The sequence below is a fragment of the Danio aesculapii genome, chromosome 17 (assembly GCF_903798145.1).
Source record: "Danio aesculapii chromosome 17, fDanAes4.1, whole genome shotgun sequence".
NCBI lineage: Eukaryota > Metazoa > Chordata > Actinopteri > Cypriniformes > Danionidae > Danio > Danio aesculapii.
In genome coordinates this window covers 37528809-37552486 of record NC_079451.1, presented here as the reverse complement: position 1 = coordinate 37552486, position 23678 = coordinate 37528809, and the positions used below count along the sequence as shown (strand labels likewise).

General features: G+C 35.3%; 1 protein-coding gene across 1 annotated transcript; it reads left to right on the top strand.

Moving 5' to 3' along the window:
• Positions 1-1789: 1789 nt before the first annotated feature.
• On the top strand, positions 1790-23320 carry si:ch211-266g18.6 (synaptotagmin-like protein 2). Its single transcript, XM_056477210.1, has 16 exons — positions 1790-2135; positions 3858-4003; positions 4620-4701; positions 4886-4931; positions 5027-5069; positions 6415-6767; positions 7314-7848; positions 10767-10852; positions 11020-11124; positions 14116-14288; positions 15121-15223; positions 15435-15596; positions 17707-17785; positions 17901-18000; positions 20114-20319; positions 22874-23320. Exons 1-16 carry the CDS (start codon positions 2008-2010, stop codon positions 23020-23022), a joined length of 2496 nt encoding a protein of 831 aa, XP_056333185.1. The 5' UTR covers positions 1790-2007; the 3' UTR covers positions 23023-23320.
• Positions 23321-23678: the final 358 nt, after the last annotated feature.

Sequence of the window (23678 nt, the reverse complement as noted above, 5' to 3'; positions counted from 1 at the left end):
AAGTATACTACAGTATTTCTTGGTTTACTAGTTAACAATTGTTTAAACTACAGATTACTTGAGCATTCAATGTTGTAAATAGCCTACTATAATACAGGCCTAGCTTGTATACGATATACTACATTTTACTGTAGTACAGTCAAAAACACTACATTACTTGCTATAAATTACTATGGTATTTTTTCATGTTGGTGGTTTAGGGACACACTAAAAAAGTAAAGTAGACTTTACTTATAATTTGTATTATTTCAATATAAATAATTTTTGATTCTTAAAGTATATATTCATTAATTTTTCACCTCTGTATTTGATCTGCCGACATGAAAAAACACTAGTCAGGGACGTAGTGGACATTTTAAAAGCAGGGGGGACGGCTGTATGAGATCATGCATTTATATAATAATTAATCACCTGTTTCTAAATTGTCTGTCTCTAAAAGTGAGGGGAACGTATCCCCCTCGTCCCCCCCGGTTGCTACGCCCCTGACTATAGTATTTTATAGTAAATACTACAGAGTTTTTGAACATAGTACTATTGTAAAGCAATTGCTATACTAACAAAACAAACACAGTAAAATAAACAGATTATTCTAATACTGTAATCAAAGTCCTTTTAAGCCATAAATCTATATTCTTTGCTGTCTTTTTTTTACAACTATAGGGTATATTATAGCTACCACACTACACCACAGTTTACTGTGGTAAAAACTAAAGTACATTACAGTATTTATTAGTTTATCTGTTCACTAGTTATTACTACAGTTTACTTGAGTGTTCATTCATTCATTCATTTTCTTTTTGGCTTATTTCCTTATTTCCTTAGACCCTAGCATCTGGGGTCGCCACAGTGGAAGGAACCACCAACTTATCCAGCATATGTTTTATGCAGCGGATGTCATTCCAGCTATAACCCATCACTGGGAAACATCCATACACACCCAATCACACACATACACTACGGTCAATTTAGCTTACCCAATTCACCTATAGCACACGACTTGTGGGGGAAACCGGAGAACCCGGAGGAAACCCATGTGAACATGCAAACTCCACACAGAAATGTCAACTGACCCAGCTGAGGCTCATATCAGTGACCTTCTTGCTGTGAGGCGATTGTGCTACCCACTGCGCCACCGTGTTGCCCTTGAGCATTCAAAGTGTTGCAAATAATATGCTAGAGGCCTATATACAGTATAACATACAACACTTTCCTGTAGTATGGTTAAAAACACTGTAGTATTTACTATAATTTACTATGGTATTTTTTCATGTAGGTGGTTTAGGGACACATTACACCACAGTTTACTCCAGTAAAAACTAAAGCACACAACAGTATTTATTAGTTTATCTGTTCACTAGTTAATACAGTTTTTAGCATTTATTAACAAAGTGTTGTAAATAAATACTATGATCCACTTTACTGTATGGTAAAAACACTGTAGTGCTTACTATAAATTACTATGGTATGTTTTCAGGTGGGTTGTTTAGGGGCACACTACACCACATTTTGCTCTAGTAAAAAGTAAAGCACACTACAGTATTCAAATTTGATCTGTTCACTAAGTTGATACCACAGTTTTGAGCATTCATTAACAACGTGTTGTGAATAATATGAGCCACTTTACTGTAGTATGGTAAAAAACACTATAGTATTTACTACAAATTACTACGGTATTTTATGTGGGTGGTTTAGGTATCTAGGTCACTTCTGAAGGACACAGGTAGGTAAACAGTAACTCTCCTCCTCAAACTGAATGTTGGTATATGACGTCACCGCGCACCGTGTGAAAGTGAATGACTGACACCGCGTTAAAAGTGCTGAAGCTCTCTCGCTCCAGCAGTCGAAAACAGTTGTTCACCCCAGGGAGACAGGGAAAGTCGAGTTTACCTGCGCTAACACAGATTCACGACGACTCAAACTGGATTGTTGAGATTTCCGATTTGAGGAAAGCGCGGTGGTTTGCAGCTTACCTTGGGGAAACGTGCTCGTTTGTTTTTATTGAGCAGAATGAAACCATCCAAAAGTACCCTGGGACTGCTCGACTTGAGTTTTCTGTCTGCCGAGGAAGAAGCGGCCATCCGTCAGGTGCTGCTGAGAGATGAAGACTTAAAACGACTAGAGAGCGGACGAGTCAGGTAGGAAATGATTGTACTACACGATATTTCGCGAGGATAAAGTAGTACGCATGGTCATAAATGATGCTGTATTTTTCTTCATATAAAAGTATAAAGTTACAGTCTGTTATTTATTAATATCATTATTTGTTTATTTATTTATGTCATTATGTATGTAATATATTATTTTTGAATTACATAAAAAAATAACATTTATATTTTAAAAAATATTTAATTATAAGATGTAATGTTTTTATTTAATTTTGTTTAATATTAATAATAGGCCTACTTAACATTAATAATACTTATATAATTTACATTTTAATTTTGTGTGTGTGTGTGTATATATATATGTATATATATATATATATGTATGTATGAAGAGTTTAGATGCAAAAACCTCTAAAAGCCATTTGATATTTTCTTCTAAAATTAGCATTTTCCTCCGACTCCTGTGTTTAGGCTCAGTGTTTTTACTTTTATTGTGAAAAATTAGTTCTTTTCATTGGCTTTCAAGTAAAATAACTGAACATAGGAGGCTGATTAAAAATGCTCATTTTAGGTGAATTTCCAACAGCATTTAGAGGTTTTTGCATCTGGACTCTTCGTATGTATGTATCTGTGTGTGTATATATATATATATATATATATATATATATATATATATATATATATATATATATATATATATATATATATATATACATACATACATATACATATATATATATATACATACATATACATACACACACACACACACACACACGTATACACACTCACAGGCCACTTTATTAGGTACACCTTAGCAGTTTTTCCAATCTTCCATTGTCCAATTTTGGTGAGCCTGTGCGAATTGTAGCCTTAGTTTTTTGTTCTTAGCTGACAGGAGTGGCACCTGGTGTGGTCTTCTGCTGCTGTAGCCCATCCGCCTCAAGGTTTGACGTGTTGTATGTTCAGAGATGCTCTTCAGCATACCTCGGTTGTAACTAGTGGTTATTTGAGCTAATGTTGCCTTTCTATCAGCTCGAACCAGTCTGGCCATTCTCCTCTGACATCAGCAAGGCATTTGCGCCCACAAAACCGCCGCTCACTGGATAGTTTCTCTTTTTCGGACCATTCTCTGTAAACCCTAGAGATGGTATGCGTTAACCCCAGTAAATCAGCAGTTCTGAAATACTCAGACTAGCCTGTCTGGCACCAACAACCATGCTATGCTCAAAACCACTTAAATCACCTTTCCTCCTCATTCTGATGCTCGGTTTGAACTGCAGCAGATCGTCTTGATCATGTCTATAAGTCTAAATGCATTAAGCTGCTGCCATGTGATTGGCTGCTTAAAAATTTGCATTAACGAGCAGTTGGACAGGTGTACCTAATAAAGTGGCCGGTGAGTGTATATAGCTTTTCTAGAATACGCTAGCATCTTCAGATATTCTGATCTTAAATTGATCATTCACCCACAAATAATTTAATTTAATTCATCCTCCACTTCCAAACGTTTTTTGAATTTCTTTCTGTTGAATGCAAAAGAGGATAATTTGAAGAATGTTCCAAACTGGTAGCCACTGATTTTGCTTTGATAGTATTTTTTTTCCTACTATGGATCCCAATGGCTGTAGGTTTTCAACATCCTTTAAAGGCTTTTTTATGCTTGAAACCATTTCAAGGTGAGTAAATTTAAAGATTAATTTGTCTGCTCTGTTAAACAAGAACTCTCTTTGTGTTTTTCTGTCACACCAGGAAACTGAGGCAGTCTGTTCCTGACCTTCAGCAGCTGAAGAATTTGACAGGCGAGTGGTTTGAGGAGCTCAGGATCAAGCGATACGGCCAGCAGACAGATGTCACAGCGGTGGTGAGGACCTCTATGAGATGGAAGAAAACAGCAGGTGTGTTGGACTTCATGCCTTCCTTATTGAAGCAACGCTGTTAAGAAGAATATTACCTTTGAGTACACACACCACACCTGTCTCCTCATTTCATACATTTTACACTCAGACTGAGTCATGCGAGTCAACATACTGTGGCCAGTGTTGCCCTCTATTGTACTTCACTACTTCAATGGTTTCATTAACGAATAGTTCAGCCAAAATTTTAAATTCTGGCATTATTTCTATGCATTCAAGTTCAAATCTGTTTGAGTTTCTTTTTTGTTTAACACAAAAGATATTTTGGTAACCATATAGTATCTGTTGACTACCAAAGTGAATATCTGAGGAATGTTTTCAGCCAGATTACCATGTGAAAATGTCTGTTTGAAAATAAATAGCATTTAGATAGCAACAGATAGCATTTAGTGCTTGAATTGTAAATACAACAGTCTGAATATTCTAAATGTTTGAAGTGCAAACAAAAACGATATCATGTGTTCATTATCACAATATATTGTTTTATTGAATATTGGCACATGTCTACTTTTAAATTTGGGCTTTAAATCATGTGCTTATTGTGTGTCAGAACTGATTATATTTGTTTCTCCTTGTTTCTGTTTTTTTTTTAACTCAGTTCATAAACCCAACCCTTTCCTGAATGATAAAGTGGACGAGAACAAAGAGCATGAAAAGGATGAGCACAGCACTCGTCCAAAGTAATGGCCTTTATTTTACAAAACTTCATACATTTTCAATATATAGATTCAACCAGGACATATTATATTTTATTATATTATATTATATTATATTATATTATATTATATTATATTATATTATATTATATTATGGTCTAAAAACTGTAATAAAATTAGTAATATTATGTTTTTCTGTCTGCTGTAGTCCATCAGCTGACCCTAGATTAATTCATCCAGCCCTGAGTAAAGAGGTTTGTCATGTCTATTATAGTTTGTTTTTCTGTAAATATACATTATATCAGAACTGAATCTGAATTTAGTGTTGTTTTATTTTTTTGATTTATAGACTTATCATCAATACGCTCATGAAGACTTTGTTGATGATGTTGGTGAGTATGAATAACATATTTTATAATATTTTAATGCAATATTAATGGAGTAAATTAGGCATTGTATAATTGTCATTTGAAGGGAATTTTACATTTTTAATTTGTAAATGGTTCTTATGTTCACCAAGGCTGCACAAACAGTAAAACAGAATTATTATTACAATACCTGATATGTATTTTAATATTATTAGAATAATATATTAATAATAATATTAGAAATGGCTGGCACGGTAGCACTGTCGCCTCACAACAAAAAGGTCGCTGGTTCGAGTCCCAGCTGGCATTTCTGTGTGGAGTTTGCATGTTCTCCTCATGTTCACATGGATTTCCTCCGGGTGCTACAGTTTCCAAAGACATGCGCTATAAGTGAATTGGATGAACTATATTGGCCGTAGTGTATGAGAGTGTGTGTGTGTATGGGTGTTTCCCAGTACTGGGTTGTGGCTGAAAGGGCATTCGCTGCATAAAACATATGCTGGAATAGTTGGCCATTCATTTCACTGTGGCAACCCCTGATAAATAAGGGACTAAGCCAAAGGAAAATGAATGAATGAATGAATGAATATTAGAAATGTATTTTGTGTCACATAATTGTCACATAATCTTTCAGATATTATTTAAATATAGTGATTTGATGTTTTAAAAACATTTCAAATTACTATCAATATTGAAAACTGTCACAATCACCAGTGATCCAATCCTTGCAGATCACTGGTATACATGCAAATCATTGGAGAACTACACACACTCCACACTAAAGAACTACATATCCAGTCATGCACCGCTCACATGCACCTGTTTCGGGTTCCACTGATTATACACGCACAAACACAGCCGAAAGATCTTTATGGACTAATTACATAGACTTTAAATACAGTGCGTGCACACACACACACCCCATGCTGAGTCTTGTTTAACTGTTTGGGACATTGCGACACATTTCCTTTGCCTTGCCTTTCCGTGTTTGACCCTTGCTTTTTGTTTGTTTTACGCTGTTTGCCGCCCGAATCGACCACTTACCTGTTATTTGACCACTCTTCTGAATTTGCCTGCATGTTCCTGTTCGACCCTGTTGACCATTTCTTGCCTGACCATTGTTGTTGATTAAACCTGCATTTGGATCAGCACCTCCATTGTCAGCATCCCATCACACTACAGAAACAGATAGACAAATATTTTATGTGGGAACAGTGATGCTCTTTAAAAATTATTTGATGCGTAAACTGTTTAATACAGCATAATTTTTTCGAAATATTTTAAAAGAATTTCATATTCTCTACTGTCACTTTTGAGCACTTTTGAACTTTTTGTCATACTTTTCAGTACAAATAATCTGTATTTACAGAGACTCTCTCTACTCCAAGTGTGTCTAACAAAAAAGAAAAACTACGAGCAGAAATTGATGCCAACCCTTTCCTCAATGGCACAGACCCAGGACGCAAGTCAACAAAAACACAACCTAAAGAGCTCTCTGGTGGCCAGACAACAACTGTTTTCCCCTTCTCAAGTCCAGTTCAAGACACTAAACCAGAAAGAAGCATCACAAAAAATCCAGAGCCACGGCGAAAAGTTTCCCTCCCTCCGGCACTACAGAGAGACCAATCATTTGAAGAGAACTGGGTGAAGATCTCCCTGGAACCAGACACTGTAAAGCCTGTACATGATGAAAACAAAAGCTCTGGAACTAAACTAAAAGAGGTAAAACCACACATTGAGAACATTCAGGATACATCAAGTCCAGAAACATCTCACACTGAGCCTAAAAATGTTTTACTAAAAAGAGTTTCGCCAACAAAAGAGTTTCACTGTCAACCACAGACTTCCTTAGTCTTCACTAGTCATGGGGCAGAATTAACTACACACTCCGCTCACGATGATTCAAAGGAAGTTAACAAATTTACCAATGTCTTCCAAAATAGCACAAGCACAGATCAGCAGTGTTTATCTGAATTGACGTTCAGAGAGTCTGAGAGTGATAAAGCAGGTCCTTTAGACTCTGCTAATGTGCGTGATAAGGGAAGTTTGGCCTCCAGAGATATTGTTAATGATGAGGCAAGTTCAGACAGGAAGGGAGGTGAAGGGAAAAATGTAAGCATTGGTTTTCTTGTTGAGACCGATATGGATCAAGCAGTTAAGCATTTGACTGGTGAGGATGAAATCAATAAGCATTTCTTTGCTGAAGAAGAGTCCCAGAGTCAGTCATTAAAATGGGGGATTGAAATGGATTCTCATGAATTTCCACAGGGAAAAGATGCTTCCAGTGATTTTGGTGATGACGTCCAGGTCCAGATTGGAAAGAAGAATGAAAATGAGCTGCATTATTTGACAGCTGGTGTGAAATTAAGTGACAAAACTGTACAAAAAGATCTTGATTCCCATGCAGATAATGAAAAATTGAAGTCATCTAATAATCGGACATTATCAGAAATAAGCCAAGACATTTTTTCAATGACAGATGATGGAAAATTAGTGCACATTGGAGAAGCTAAGCTTATGGAAAAATCTGTCCCTGAACCAATTAAATCAGCACATCCTAGTGACGATGTTGCTGGTTTTGGTCAAGATTCTTCAGAAATTAAAGTTGATGTGGACAGTGCTGAAACCGAGCAGAAAACAAAGTCAGATATTCTACTAAATGTTCTTGCAAGAGCTGAAAAAACAAGACCACCTGTCCTGCAGAACAACACCAATCAGGAGTCAAACCTGGGGGGCACAGATGATATGGTTCCCAGTATAGTCATTGTGCCATCTGAATCTCCAGATCCAGCAGAAATGAAAGGTAAGTGGTTATGAGAGCTATACTACAGACTTAACCAATTATCTGTCACCTCACTTTTTGAGTTCACCCCTGAAAATATTTTTTAGTAATTGTGAACTGTGCAGCATGGTGGCTCAGTGGTTAGCACTGTCGCCTCACAGCAAGAAGATTGCTGGTTCGAGTCCCAGCTGGGTCAGTTGGCATTTCTGTGTGGAGTTTGCATGTTCTCCCCGTGTTCGTGTGGGTTTCCTCCAGGTGCTCCAGTTTCCCCCATAGTCCAAAGACATGCGCTATAGGTGGATTGGATTAACTACATTGGCCGTAGCGTATAAGTGTATGTGTGTGAATGTGAGAGTGTATAGGTGTTTCCCAGAAACGGATTGTGGCTGGAAGGGCATTCGCAGCGTAAAACATATGCTGGATAAGTTGGCAGTTCATTCCACTGTGGCGACCTCTGACTAATAAAGAACTAAGTTGAAGGAAAATGTATGAATAAATGAATGAATGAATAAGTGTGTACTGAAAATGATGACCGTTATGTGGTTAAGGTTTAGTTCACTCCAGAATTAATATTCTGTCATCATTAATTCATGTTGTTCTAATCTAAAGTCATAAGAAAGTTGTTCATCTTTGGGACACAAATTAAGATATTTTTCATGAAAGCTAAGAGATTTCTGTCCCTGCATTGATAGTCTGTTCACACTTTAGATCATTATAAAAATATAAATCTACTGATCGGTTAAATATAAAGAGATTTAAGTGCTTCATATGATGAACTGATTTAATTAAAGGAGTAGCTCACATACCAAAAAATGAAAATTCTGTCATCGCTGATTCGTCCTGTTCCAAGCTAATAAAGGTTTAGAACAACTTGAGTCCAGGGTTGGGTGAACTATATAGTATTGGTGTAACGGATCACAAATCTCATGGTACGGATCACATAATGGTTTTTTTTAGTTACGGATCGGACCATTTTTTGAATCAGCCAAAAAGAGGAGGGGACAAATGTAATTTCCTTTCCATTTATTACAGAAACAGTACTGCAAGAAACTTTATGTTTTAACAAACAGAACTTAGAACCTGTAACTTTATTAAAAAAAAAAAATAGAAATAATCAGCTGAATAAAAATAAATCATGTGAAAAATTCACTGTTCCTACTGCTGTTGCTGATAACACTAAATGTAAAAAAATCTAACATTATAATTTGTACAACACATATTTATTTTTATTCTCATTTTCAATAAATGATTCAGTTATTCACTTCATGTTTCATTGCTAAATGGATCATATTTGAAGAATTATTCAGTGGCATATTTTTGATGGCTGATTGTACTATTAATGCAGGCTAAACAAGTAGTGACAGAAAACACCTTTAATGAAACCCGCCACATCCCAAATAACCCACCACAACTTCTTCAGTCATCATTATATTTTACAGAAAAGCCTAAATGCTTTCATACATGTGATTTGAATGATGAGAGAGGCGATCTCTCTGTGATGGTTACAAATTTAGGATTAATCTACCAGTAAAAAAGTATTAATCCATACGAAACATGGATCAACCGTGATCCGTTACACCCCTACTATACAGTACCTTTTAGGTTTTAGCAAGAAACAGTGAGGTTTGTTTTGTTGTGTTGTGTCAAGTATGTTGTGTCTCCTCAGAGGCCTGTTGCAAAAAGCCGCTTTCGGTAAGTTCAGATTTAGTTTGAGCAAACTCTGAGTTCTTGGGGTCAAGAAGGTGGGTTGATTTTGTCACCATTGTAACTTGCGCTACATGGTCAACTTGCCCCAGAGAAGGTTTTGTTCTGTCTTTTGTTTCTAATAATTATATGAATTAGAATTATTTGTACTTAATGTTATTGAATTGTCTTTAATATTAATTATGGCTTTAAATAAAAAAAATATTTTAATATTGACATATGTAAAGCTTTTAAAATGACTATTTGTGAATCTACATTATTAAAAACAGTTGATTGATTTTCATTGATATAGTCATATTTTCTTTACGTTCTCGCATCTTTGCTGAGTCAGGAGTGTTTAATTTTGCTTTGTAAACGTGTTCAATCTTCAGTAGAGAAGTGAATTGCACTGCACTGAGAAATTAATCAAACTGATGTGTCAACTGATGTGTCTCTCATGTGTCGTGTGATTGGCTGTGTGCTGCACGTCACAATTTCAGGTGCATGCGATCCAGAGTTAATCACAATCTCTGGGTTAAACTCTGAGTTAACAGAAAGTTTATATCAAGCAATATATCAAGTAAAACCATTTAACCGGATTTTAACCAGGTTGGATTTGTCAACCTTAAACTTACTCTGCAACCCAGAGTTTGTTCAACTGGTTTTGTGCATCTGAAGACTTGAATTCAACCTCTTGAAATCTCTCAGATTTTATTAAAACATTCATTTGTGGTCTTAAGGTGAACAGATGACTTAAGAGTTTCAAGAGCCATTATGAGAAGCAGGGGTGCCCAAACTTGGTCCTGGAGGGCCGATGTCCTACATATTTTAGTTCCAATTGCAGTTAAATACACCTAAACCACCCAATCAAGCTCTTTCTAGGTATACTAGAAAGTTCCAGGCAGGTGTGGTGAACCAAGTTGAAGCTAAACTCTGCAGGATAGCGGCCCTCCAGGACCGAGTTTGGACACCCCTGGTATAGAGTAAATGGTGACCGAACATTCATTTTGAAGTGAACTAACCACCCCTAGGCCTGTTATAGTTCTCGTTCTTGGTGTGAGTGTGCCTTTATTCAGCATATTAATATGTTTGTGTAAAATGTTATGTCTGATTTCTGAAATGTCCTTAAGGGCTGATATTTGAGAACTACACACCCTGTATTGTGTGAATGTTCACTTAAGCTCAGGTTTAACCTGTTCGATTTCTCTCTAATGAATCTATATCTGAGTTGAGCTCCATTCTTTTGATTTCTTTAGGAAATAAACGTGGGGCATTAGTTCTGGAGGCTTTACTTGAGAGTTCTACTGCGAAAAATCCCTCATACACTGCCGATGCTTGGGAGGTGAGCTGCTGTTTGTTTTACAAGTGTAATTCATGCTGTTGCAGCACTTGAAATATCATTTCATCATTCTTTTTATAAGCCGCTGCAGTGTGAAATGTTGATCAGAGAAAGTTGATGGTTATGTTCAAAAGTTATGTTTGGCTTTGGCTCTTTTGTTTATGTTGCAGGATGAAGGAGTCAATTCAGATGATGATGATACATCACTGTCCAGCTATGGGTCAGATCTGTCTAGCAGAAAAGGCTTTTCAGCTAGCGCTCTGTCTCTTACTGATGTAAGCTGGACCTTTTGCATTTCTGCTTTCTATATTTAACAGTGTTTAAAGGGCAGTTTGCCATTGCTTGGCCAAATTTGACAGTTACCAGGTAAACAGTTTATTGTGAGTAGTTCTGGCCTAAACTCACGAAAAATATTTAAGCAAAGTTGACTTTATGGTAAGTGCCATAGAGTAACATGGCCTCATTTTGTAAAGTGTGTACACGCTCAGATTTGAGCTTAGAGTGTGTGTATGCTTAAATACACAGCAATGTTCATATTTATAAAAACAATGTCATTCATTTATTCATTTTCTTTTTGGCTTAGTTCCTTTATTAATCCGGGGTCGCCACAACGGAATGAACCCGCATGTCTTTGGACTGTGGGGGAAACCGGAGCACCCGAAGGAAACCCACACAAACGCAGGGAGAACATGCAAACTCCACACAGAAACGCCAACTGACCCAGCCGAGGCTCGAACCAGCAACCTTCTTGCTGTGAGGCGACAGCACTACCTACTGCGCCACTGCGTCGCCTAAAAACAATCTTTAACGTGTAAAAGTACTTATCGACGTGTCAAGCATATCTACACGCATTATTATTATTTTTTTAAAGATTTGTTTTTGGCCTTTATGCCTTTATTAGATAGGACAGTATTGAGACAGGAAGCAAAGTTGGAGAGAGAGAGAGGGAGGTAGGGTAGGGAAATGTCCTCGAGCCGGCATTCGAACTCAGGACGCCCTGATGTGCTATACTGTATAGTATAACCACTATACAATAACCACTAGGCTATTACACCGACTACACAAATGTTTTAAGGTAATGTTGTAGTACAGCAGCTATTTTAATCAAATGAAATGAAATTCGATCTAATAAAATCAAGTGTATGGCACTGAAATATGGCATCCTTTTTTATATACTTTATTTTTATTTCTCTTTTAAGGAAGAAAAGGGAAAAGAGAAAAAAAAATACAAATAATAATAATAATAAAAATACAATAACACTTAAATGAACAATACAATACAATAACGGAACTTAAATGAACAGTTGACTGATCACATATTTCCTTACAGGTCACATTAACAAATACATATAAAGATAAGTTTACACTGTAAAGTACAATCTATTTCTACCAATATTGCAGGTATTTGTCCATTTGTAGTTTTAAAGAAAAAGTCATCCTCTCCACATTTTGAACGTTAGATACATACGATATCCAGCCATTAAGATTTTGTAGGGGGTTCGAGTTGTAGCCACTTTCGAGTTTTAATAAATACTTGTCTTTTACCATTAAGTTGGCTGCAATATTTCCCAGGTAAATTGTTGCAAAAGATTTCATCACCAAAAAAATTCATATTACTTGCATTACATCCTGCCAGTATGACTGAATGGCTGGGCAACTGCAAAATATGTCAAAATGTTTAGTCTATGTCTAATAAATAAAAGTCTAAGTTAGTCTAATGCTAAGTCTTCCCCAAATTTCGTCCAGCACTGTCCCCACTCTTTAAAGTGAGTTTTTGCAAGATTAAAGTAATTAAACTAAGCATTCTCAACATAAGGATATTAAATTAATCACATGTTGTAGGCTACACGGTTTGTTTCTAGAGAATTTGCAACGTGTTGATTTACTAATGCGTAAAATCCACAATAAATAAATAAAATCTGAATAAATCTAAAATTAAAAATAAATATCTGCAGCTTCTGTGAAAATTAATAGAGCTTTAAACTTTGTCATTTACATCAGTTATATTTGTAAAAAATATATTCTAGGGTCAAGCGGCAAACAATCAGAAAACAGTCCAAAAATCAAAACAAGAAACACAAGTGAAGTCCACGACACAAAACAATAATCAACAATGAAGGTGCGTGAGTGTGGTGCTTAAATAGTGCATGTAATGTGCTGCTTCTATGTCAGTGTAAACAGTTTTCAAATAGGGTATATGCACACAGACGTTTAATTTCAGCCAGCCAGCCTCAGCGCTTCCGGTGATCTGTCTTTCCATTATAAAATTGCCACGTTTAAGGTTTGATTTCTTTAAACATCGGTGATCTTCACTGCCTGATAGATATATGATATGAAGTGGGTTTCAATCCAGACAAGCAACACTGCATTTAATCAAATGGTCCACTGCCACGTCTTTAAAATATGACAGTTTATTTTACCCTAGTATTTTCAATGGAGTTTCAGCTCAGGCTTCTGGATCGAACAAAATTAGCAGTTTGCAGTTGCGCCCAGTGGACACAATTGGAACAGCAGTTTCTTTTATTGAAAACTTGCAGCTCATTTTTATACTTTACAGAATCCTCTCGCGGGCCACATTAAACCCATTTGCAGGCCTGATCCGGCCCACGGACTGTACGTTTGACACCCCTGCTCTACATCCACTAGCAGGGCCTCAATTTCAGACTCGGGAAAGTTTTGTTTTGCGCTCGTCATTCTGAAGTGTAGAAATTCGGATCTTAGCGTGAGCTCCTTTATATGGTAATGATATTAATTAAGGGGCGTTTACAAGGTGGAGATCTGACAACAGTCAGTTGCACACTATTTAAATTTAGTTATTTATAAATGTCTTTGTAAATATCTGGAAGAGAGGCGTATGCATGGGTTTTGTGCACACATTTGTTTTCTTTGCATCACACTTATGAACTTTTGCGAAATGATCTTATTATGAAATTTAGCGCAACATTTTATAAACAAAGCCCACAATGAAAGGGGAGAGTTGCAGATGTTTCTACATATTAGACATAAAAATATATAGTGATATATGAAATATCTAAATTGCATAATGTCATTGAATATTGTCATGTTTTTCTGTGTGGTGCATGTGTTTATGTTTAAGTAGGTCGCAGGTTCAAGTACAGACTGCGTCATTTCCCAGTCCGTATTCCCTGCTCTCTTCCACCCTTTCCTGTCATCATTCATTTTTCTTTCTAAAGCATTAAAAGTCCAAAAAAAGAAAAGAGATGGTCTTCCAGAGATTTACGCCTGCTGTTTTTGTCCCCCGTCAGCGCACTGGGAGTTTGCTGAGTGTGTACAGTGACGCTGGGGATTTTGGGACTGTGGAGGTGCAGGGTTCTGTGGAGTTCGCAGTGATGTACAGCCCTGTTGGAGAGCTCATCATCATGATTGAACAGTGTCAGGATCTCGCTATTGCTAATTCTCGTAAACAACGTACTGACCCGTGAGTGAGAACTATTTAAAAGAACAAGTGTAATACAGCTTTAAATTAGCTTTTCCCCCATGAATTATTATACTATATCATTAGATATTTTTTCTGTGCAAAAAGAATGTCTCGCATTATTTTTAGCATGATTTTTCCATTTAAAATGTAATTCAGTGTAACATTTATATTAAGCAAAAGTTTGGTTATTCCTCATTGTATGAAATACCAATTTTAGCATTTTATTTCTACAAGTTTACAAGGTATTTATTATTAAGGAGATGCTGACAATCTGTGTGATGAATGATGCTGCTATTTATATGAATCATTAAACTATTACTTAAATTTAATAGCAGGCTATCAACCAGTAATCTATATTAAATAGTGAGCTTTACCAGTAAAGTTATTCACGTTTATTCTGCTTATAAATAACTATAAAAGTGTTTTTCTGCATGATGTGAATGATGTGTTTTATCACACTATCCAATCATTTGTTTGAAAACATGATTTCAGATTGACTTGATCCTGTTTCACTTAATGACCTCTAAAAAACCAGCATATTTAAGACAAGAGTCAAGTGGATAAAACAATACAAACAATAAAATGCATATGAAGTGTTGTTTTTTTTTAAATATAAAACAGCCAACACTTAATTGTACTTGCCAAGAAAACAAATATATACTGTATGTTTCATATAAACCTAATCAAAGTTTTGCAATTGGAAACATTATTTCACCCATATTTGACTTTTTCCACAAGTTAACTAAACATTACTAGACATTTTACGTCCATTAATATGTTTTTTTGTTGGTCTATCTTTATTAAAATATGAATTCCAAACTTTCCTTCGCAGTTATGTCAAGACATATCTCTACCCAGACAAGTCTCGCCGCAGCAAAAGGAAAACCTCCATTAAAAAACGGACCGTGAATCCTGTTTTTGTGGAATCTCTGAGGGTGCGTTTCTCTGTGAAAATTAAGGAACAATAGAAATATAAATTTTATGTTTCTTTTATTCTTGTTTATGTAGAGCACTTTTTTATTACCATTAAAAATTATCATTGTGTGTGAAATGTGCTACAGTATATAATAAACTTGCCTTGCCTAATATATATATATATATTATGCATAGCCTCTAAACTTATCTGTAAACCTTTCTTTAAACCAGTACAAAGTGAAGCGTGAAGAGTTGCCAGAAAAGGCTCTGAACCTCTCTGTGTGGCACAATGACTCCAGGGGACGAAATGTGTTTCTTGGTCAGGTTGAGCTCAGTTTTAGGACTTGGGACTGGGGACATGAAGCCCTCACCTGGTACAACCTACAGCCAAAGGTACACTGCTTAAATACATTCATTCATTCATTCACTTTCTTTTTGGCTTAGTCCCTTTATTAATCAGGAGTCGCCACAGCGGAATGAACCGCCAACTTCTCCGGCATATGTTTTACACCCATACACTCATTCACACACATACACTACGACCAATTTAGCTATTTCAATTCACCTATACTGCATTTTTTTGGACTGGGGGGGAAACCGGAGCACCCGGGGGAAAACAGACGTGCACACTGGGAGAACATGCAAACTCCACACAGAAACGCCATATAGTATGTCTTAGTAAACCTGAATATCTGAATTTAAAGTAAACTGAATCCATTGTCAATGTAAAATAATGCAACATGCTTAAATGTGTCAGGGCAAATATGATTGTTACTAATTGTTGTTTAACATTGTCAAAGTCCACGTGAAATCAATTTACAATATTTATTTTGCTAGCTCACATTGTTATTCTTAAAGTGAATAATAAATTAATCCGTACCACTGAAAGTTAATACTCTGGAAAAAAAATATGTTTGTTTTGGTAATCTTCAATTAAATTCTGACCATTTGCTTCCATCTGTTGATGTCAACCTGAGGGCTTCCATAGCAACTGCATATTAATTTCCTCTCTCACCGTTAGTTTGCTATGAGGGAATGATGCATAAAAGAAAGCCTGCGCCCTATTTAATATTCCATTTCAGTTGGACATTTACACCATTTTGTGATTTAGCTCAAGATGCTAACCTCAAACCAGATACCACACGACGTGTGTAAAAGTAAATATAATTTAATAATGAATGAAAATTATATTGAATTATTTAATGATGATTGAAGCTGATTGTATGATTCAGGAGTAAGAAAGTCAAAACTGTGGGAGTCTTTCAAAACATTTTATAAATATCCCTAAAAAATACTCATACAAAACGTAATATTCAAAAAGAACAAGATTTTTTTCCAGGAGTAGCAAAATGTACCTGCAATTCTAGAATCTTTCATATAGATATGTTTTGTGTCCAACTGTGAAGTTTAGTTTCAAATAACCATGTAATAAGTAGGATAATGTACATCCAGCCAGTTGTTACCACAGAATAAAGCCCCTCAGTTTTATACATAGTACTCTATGTACTTTATCCCTTACTTAAAGGGAACCTATTATGCACATTGTGTAATTATTTAAACACTGTTGCGTGGCGACTGTGTGTGAATATTGCTAGCCTCCAATAGTAAAATTTTAATAATTCTATATTTATAATCACACTTGATTAAAACAGTTTTATTGACATTTTCCCTTTGTACATGTCATCAGAGGGGTAAAGTACCACCCATTAGTGACATCTCCCCCTCATTTGCATAGACAGCCCTGAGTGAGAAGCAGCCATCCGCCATTAGAGTTTACACGCGGTGTGAGCATCAACGCTTGACTGAGCGTGTGTCTGAAGTTTGGGCTGACTTGATCATCATAGCAGCATCAGCCAATGAAATTAAACTGCAATCGGCAACTGTCTGAGCTAGGCTATTTGCATAAAGCGATATGATTGGCTGATGCCTCAGGTGGTGCTTGAAAAGTTGAAAAATTTCCGAACTTCTTCAGCAAGCATTTCAGTTCGGCTACGCTTAACGTCAGTCATTCAAAATGATGGTGCCTCATGTGAATTAGGCATAAGAGGCATTATAAATGTTTTAGGATGCACAAATGAACACCGTAGTCTCCATAGACTGCCTTTTTATGAGCCATAGACTGAGCCAAAAAATTCTGAGCTATAGACTGCTTTTTCTGAGACATTTTCAGTTTTTTACTAAAGTAACATTACTTCAACAATCTCATTTAAATTTAAAGTGAAAGTCAACAAATGGCACAATTTAGATCAAAGCCTAAAAGAGGCAGTTTCAAAGAGTTATAAACCATTATTTGTGGGGTATTTTGAGCTGAAACTTCACATACAGTACACACTTTAGGGACATCAGTGACTTATTTTACATCTTGTAAAAAGAGGCATGATAAGTCCCCTTTAAATGACTTTGTTTAGGAACAGAGTCTGTATGTTCTTCTATATGAAAGTGATCTCTCAGTTCATCCCATTTTCCTGATCTAACAGAATATTATGTTTTCTTTTGATCACAGACATCGGACAATGCAGAATCGCAGGAGTCTAATGGATTGTTGTCAGTTTCACTAAAATATGTTCCATCAGCATCCACTGGTACAGTTTGAATGAATGTCTTTTATGTGAATTTCATGTGATTTTGTATATCTAGAAATACTGTTTATAAAAAAAATTAGCTGTATTTGCTTCAAAATGCACTATTTGATTTCAGGTGGGTCGAAGAGCAGCACCGGGGAGATTCATGTTTGGCTGCGCGAGGCAAAAGAATTGCGTCGCTTGAAGCCTCAGGGAGTCGATTCCTTTGTTAAATGGTGAGGGTGTGTTTGTTGTCTTCTGTTACGGACCTGACTTTAAAGCAGGCTAAAGCCATTGTTCCGTCTCCAACTCTCTCTCACGCTTCCTCTGTGTCATGTTTGAAGTGTCATGTTTGTGTTTCGTTTCTTTTTGTCGTCGATCAAATTGAGGTCAATAGAAAGGGAAATAACTCCGATGACTATTTTGTTTGGTTTGGAGGATGAACGTTAATACAGAATTATTGTCTGAACGTAATAATTTTACACGCATTCAGACCAAATCAGGCCCATGGCCAGCCTGGTGAAAGAAATGGTTCTTTTTTATCAAAAAGTGGACCTTTTTGCAGTTATTCACCTCATTTGTGAAATTTAAATACTGCATTTTAGTAAGCACTATTTTCAGGTGATCAGATGTCAGACCATCATTATAACAACACTTTTTAATGTTGTAATATGACTGAAAAAACTCTGAAATTGTACTTTGCTGTTGCTCGCTACTAGATTGAGTGTCACTGGCAATACTTTCAGCTGACTTTTTAGCAAGACACTCATACGTATAGCCGCCTGTGGTGCTTTTTTAGGTGCTGGTTGTTGTATTTCCTCGTGCTGTGGCAACAATTCTGCGACAGCTCTTACAAATGACCTGTTTTTGTTCGGTGTCTGTGACTGAAACCAAAATATTCCCATATTACCGATGTTCTGTTTTATATTTTGTTCTGTTTTAGATAGATATTTCCTAAAGATTTAGAATAAAGAAATATGAATTAAGTACACATTTTTAAAATACAAATTTATAATATCTTATATCATTAGAAAAAAATAGCAATCTGTTAAAGTTTTAAATAAAACACTGTAGCCTATTGTCAAATATTATATTATGTCAAATAAGTTTGTAAGTTTGACGTTCTCACTTCTGGCTACAGTTATCAGTCTCACGCTATTTTTTTCCTTTTTCTGAAAGTCATGATAACATCATTGTGGAGTTTTTATTTTAATTTTTCAGCAAACAGGATTGTAAAAAATAGTTTTGTTGTACTGTCCTATTTACTGCGCTCTAAGTTTACTCGACTATGAGGACTTCTGCTGCTGAAAAACCCGGAAATGTGAAAAGGGTCCTGTGCTTCAAAATTCTAAAAACATTCTCTGTTGGAGACAAGTCGGGACTACAATTTACCTGATTACTAGCCCTAAATTGCTTCTGTCCCAACTTTTTTTTAAATGTGTTCCAAGAACCAAAACATGTTTATTTGAAAACAATAAAAATTTTATTCAAAACAATAAAAATCACGAGGAACACATTAAATAATGTTTGTTTTATTGTCTGCAATGAAATACTTAACTAGGTTAATTAGGTTAACTAGGCAGGTTAGGGTAATTTGGCAAGTTATTGTGTAACGATGGTTTGTTCTGTAGACTATTGAATAAAAATATAGCTTAAAGGGGCTAATAATTTTGACCTTAAAATGGCTTTTAAAAAATTAAAAACTGCTTTTATTCTAGCGGAAATAAGACTTTCTCCAGAAGAAAAAAAATATTATCAGACATACTGTGAAAATTTCCTTGCTCTGTTAAACATAATTTGGGAAATATTTAAAAAAGAAAAAATTCAAAGGGGAGCTAATAATTCTGACTTCAACTGTGTATATATATATATATATATATATATATATATATATATATATATATATATATATATATATATATATATATATATATATATATATATAGGATGTCCTCTGAACAGTGCAACAGGACTTGACAGAGTAGCTCAAAAATTCAAAGAAAATTCATGAAGACACAATGTCCACTACAGAGGACACAAGTCAATGGGCGGAGTCTCAGGAGGATATATAGTAATGAGACATAACTTGGACATACACTCAACAAGAGACACTGTAAAAAAAGTAATAACAAAAAGTCAAGACTACAAATATTTTATGTTGTTTTAACTTTATTTTAGTTAATCAGGTTTCAACTAAGGTTTACAATTTTTTTAACTTGATATTTTTTATGTCTGTTTGATTGATGTAAGTTGAGATGACTAGAAAAGTTAATTTGATTCAACTAAAAAATTTAAGGCAGCAAGAATTTTTTACAATGTCGATTTACTAATACATTTTTTGGTCCTTAGCTACATTCTACCTGACACTAGAAAGAAGAGCCGCCAGAAGACTCGTGTTGTGAAAAAGACCCAGGACCCGGTGTATAACCATGCCATGGTGTACGATGGCTTCAAAACTGGAGAAGTCAGTGAAGCTTGCTGTGAATTGACTGTTTGGGATCACAACACACTCGCCAATCAGTTTCTGGGAGGTGTGCGCCTCAGTCTCGGAACGGGTAACAAAACCTTTTCTTCTAGTGAAAAAAATCTTTTGTGATAACAATAATTAAACCTAGAATTAGGCCTGTAATGCATCAACAAATATGACACTAAAACCACCAGTCTACTGTTTTTCATTTTGTGCCAGTATGTTTTATGTAGCACAATTTCACTAAGTCAGATTTTTACTTTATATTATTAAATTAAGCAACCAATTTTAAATCACCAACTCCGCAAGATAAAGTATGTCCTTTGTGTGGATCAAGATTAAAGTGCTGTTGTTGCTTCTAATTTGAAATCACTGCACACTCAGCCTGTGATTAATCAAAAAAACATCTTTTCTCATACTTATTTATTTCTGCATTGTAAAAAAAAAAGTGTTGGGATGACATGAAGGAATTAAGTTAACTTATTATTTGCCAACTTATTATTATTATTATTATTATTATTATTATTATGATACCAATTTAAGTATATTAAACAAAAAACAATTAAGTTGTCCAAAAACAAACTCAAGAATTGGGTTGTTTCAGCTCATTTTAATTAAGTAGTCTGAACAAACAACAAACAGCATTTTTTTGTGAAAAAAAAATCTGCTAATTTTCTATTAAAACAATTTATTTGGCTATGGGAAATCGTGATTGGTGCATCACTACTTATAAGAATCAAAAACCCACAAAGGAATATTTTTGCTGTCATAACTTGAACTAAAAGTTCATTGTAAGTTTATTCTAACAGGCTTCATTATGTAGTGAATGCTTATGGACTCTCAGGATGTGTTTTTTGCAAAAGGAGCGACCTTCTCTATACTGTTAACTCACACCTTAAAAATATTACAATATTAACTTGGGCTGTGCAATTTAATCGAAATCGAATGGCAATCACGATTTGAAATGTTATGATTAGTTAAATCGCAAGAGGCTGCCATATGGAAGATATATGTATTACTAATCCCCGCCCAGAGCTAATGCGTGACTGCCATCTGTGTGTGACAGTCTTACTAGCCAATTGAGTGAGCACACTTTCGTTCTGCCCAATCAGAATTGTGCTGAACTGAACTATGCAGAACGCCCACAATAAAAAACAGAAAAGTGTGGACGAGAGGGATGATGGCATTTGCCGCTTCAGAAGCATTAATAGATTAATTCATATTAGAGAAAAACACAACATCGGTAATATGGGAATATTTTAGTTTCAGTCACAGACACCGAACAAAAACAGGTCATTTGTAAGAGCTGTCGCAGAATTATTGCCACAACATGAGGAAATACAACAACCAGCACCTAAAAAAGCACCACAGGCGGCTATACGTATGAGTGTCTTGCTAAAAAGTCAGCTGAAAGTATTGCCAGTGACACTCAATCTAGTAGCGAGCAACAGCAAAGTACAATTTCAGAGTTGTTTCAGTCATATTAGGTTGCTTAGTGTTTTTATAATTATTATTTTTTGTTTTTATAATAAGCTACACTACCTCCCTAATTTGAGTTCAACTTGTTTACAGAAAGGTAAGGTCATTTTATTTATGTTTACCGTTTGCTCTAGAGAAAAATTTGTGTTTCATTTCTAAATATTTAAAAATTCATTTGAATAAATGTTGTAGTAAGTTAATATCTTTTCCTTTTTTTTAACGAACACTCACTGCGTTTTAGCAGTAAGAAGCTAGAAGATACAGATTATTGAGTTGAAGCTTTATTCCGATAACGATGATAAGCTCTGGACATTTTTACTCGATATTGATCTAAGAGCCAATCACACAGCAGCAATATGCAACAAGTTTGACAACAATCAATCAGCATGCACGTCGAAGTCAAAAGACCATTTCCTACCACACTTTGCTAACAAACTCGACAAGACGACAAAAATAAATAAATAATGACTGGAAGCAGTGAAGAAAGTGAAACTAACCTTGAGTTATTATCCAAAGATGATGAATTTATCCACAAAAAAGGCAATACGAATTCTGTTATATGGAAGTGGTTTAGCTATCTGAAGTGTGACAAGGAGCGGATTAAAACGATCTGTATGTCAAAGTCTGGCAACACAACCAACCTATTCCATCACCCAAAAGAAGTATCACCCAAAAAAACACCCTGAAAATTTTACAATTTGTGTGGACTTGCTGGAATTTGTACTATATATATATATATATATATATATATATATATTTTTTTTTTTTTTAATGTTTTGCACATTTAATTCACCTCGTAATGCCAGACCTTAAACAGATTAGTCTTTTTAAAAGTATTTTACTATTTGTAAATCTGTTTTTGTTAATAAATGATATTTTAAATTGTAATTTATTGAACCCTCTAATATTTGTCGCATCAGTCATTTTTGGGATAATAACTTTTAAAGCTGCAAGTAGTACTTGAATCGAAAATTTAGCGTTATTGTTCAATATGGAAAAAAATGATCAAGTTTGCAGTTTTGTCATATTGCCAGCCCTATTAACATATATTGCATACTGTCTTCCTTCACTTCACATGTATTTTGTATTCATCTAGAATCCTACAATGCCGGCAGGTTTCTTGAAGCCTTTCCATCAAACATTGTGTCTCTGTTTACTTGCAGGGCAGAGCTATGGCAAGAAAGTGGACTGGATGGACTCTGTGGATGAGGAAGTTCAGATATGGAAAAGAATGTTGGCCAGTCCGAACAGCTGGGTTGAGGGAGAGCTTCCCCTGAGGTCTGCTATGGCCCCCAGGAAATCAACCTCCTGAAGTTCATCTGTGGTCTTCAATGTTTAGTTGCGAGAGAAAAACACACACGGGTGGTTTTCCAGAACAAACCAAGCTCTTTTTTCTATTACCAATCCAGTTTCTTCATTTCAATTCTTCAGTTTCAACAGAAAAAAAAAACAAATGCTGCAAGATACAGTATAAATGTGATGAGGATTTAGAGAGATTATGTAATTCTTAATCAAATTACTTTATCTTATGATTTGATATGTGAGTATTTAATGTGACTATCGTGATTTGTTCCAAATAAAAAATGTACACGTTTGCATTTCTAAATGTATTTCTAGATGTGTTTAAGGGAAAAAAAAAAGTTGTTTATTTTATTACTTTTCAATTGGGTCACACTTTATTTTGATGGTCCATTTGTTGAATTTAAGTTACATTGCATCTACATGACAACTAATTCTCATTAGATTATAAGTAGACTTTTAGGTTAGAGGTAGTGTAAGTTTAAAAGTACTTGCAAAGTTTCTTATAGTCAGTTAAATGTCTGTTGAAGGAGCAGTAAATATTAAGCAGAAAGTCTACTAATACTCAAATAGACCATCAAAATAAAGTGTTTTAATGTTGTATGTCAAGACAGTCGTCAAGTACTAGTATCTATTTAATATGTACACATGTAGTTAATAAATAAGTTT

Coding starts and splice junctions, on each gene's coding strand:
- si:ch211-266g18.6 (XM_056477210.1), top strand. CDS start 2,008: ATGAAACCATCCAAAAGTACCCTGGGACTGCTCGACTTGAGTTTTCTG. Junction 4,932..5,026: donor ATCCAGCCCTGAGTAAAGAG/GTTTGTCATGTC, acceptor TTTGATTTATAG/ACTTATCATCAATACGCTCA. Junction 7,849..10,766: donor AGATCCAGCAGAAATGAAAG/GTAAGTGGTTAT, acceptor TGATTTCTTTAG/GAAATAAACGTGGGGCATTA.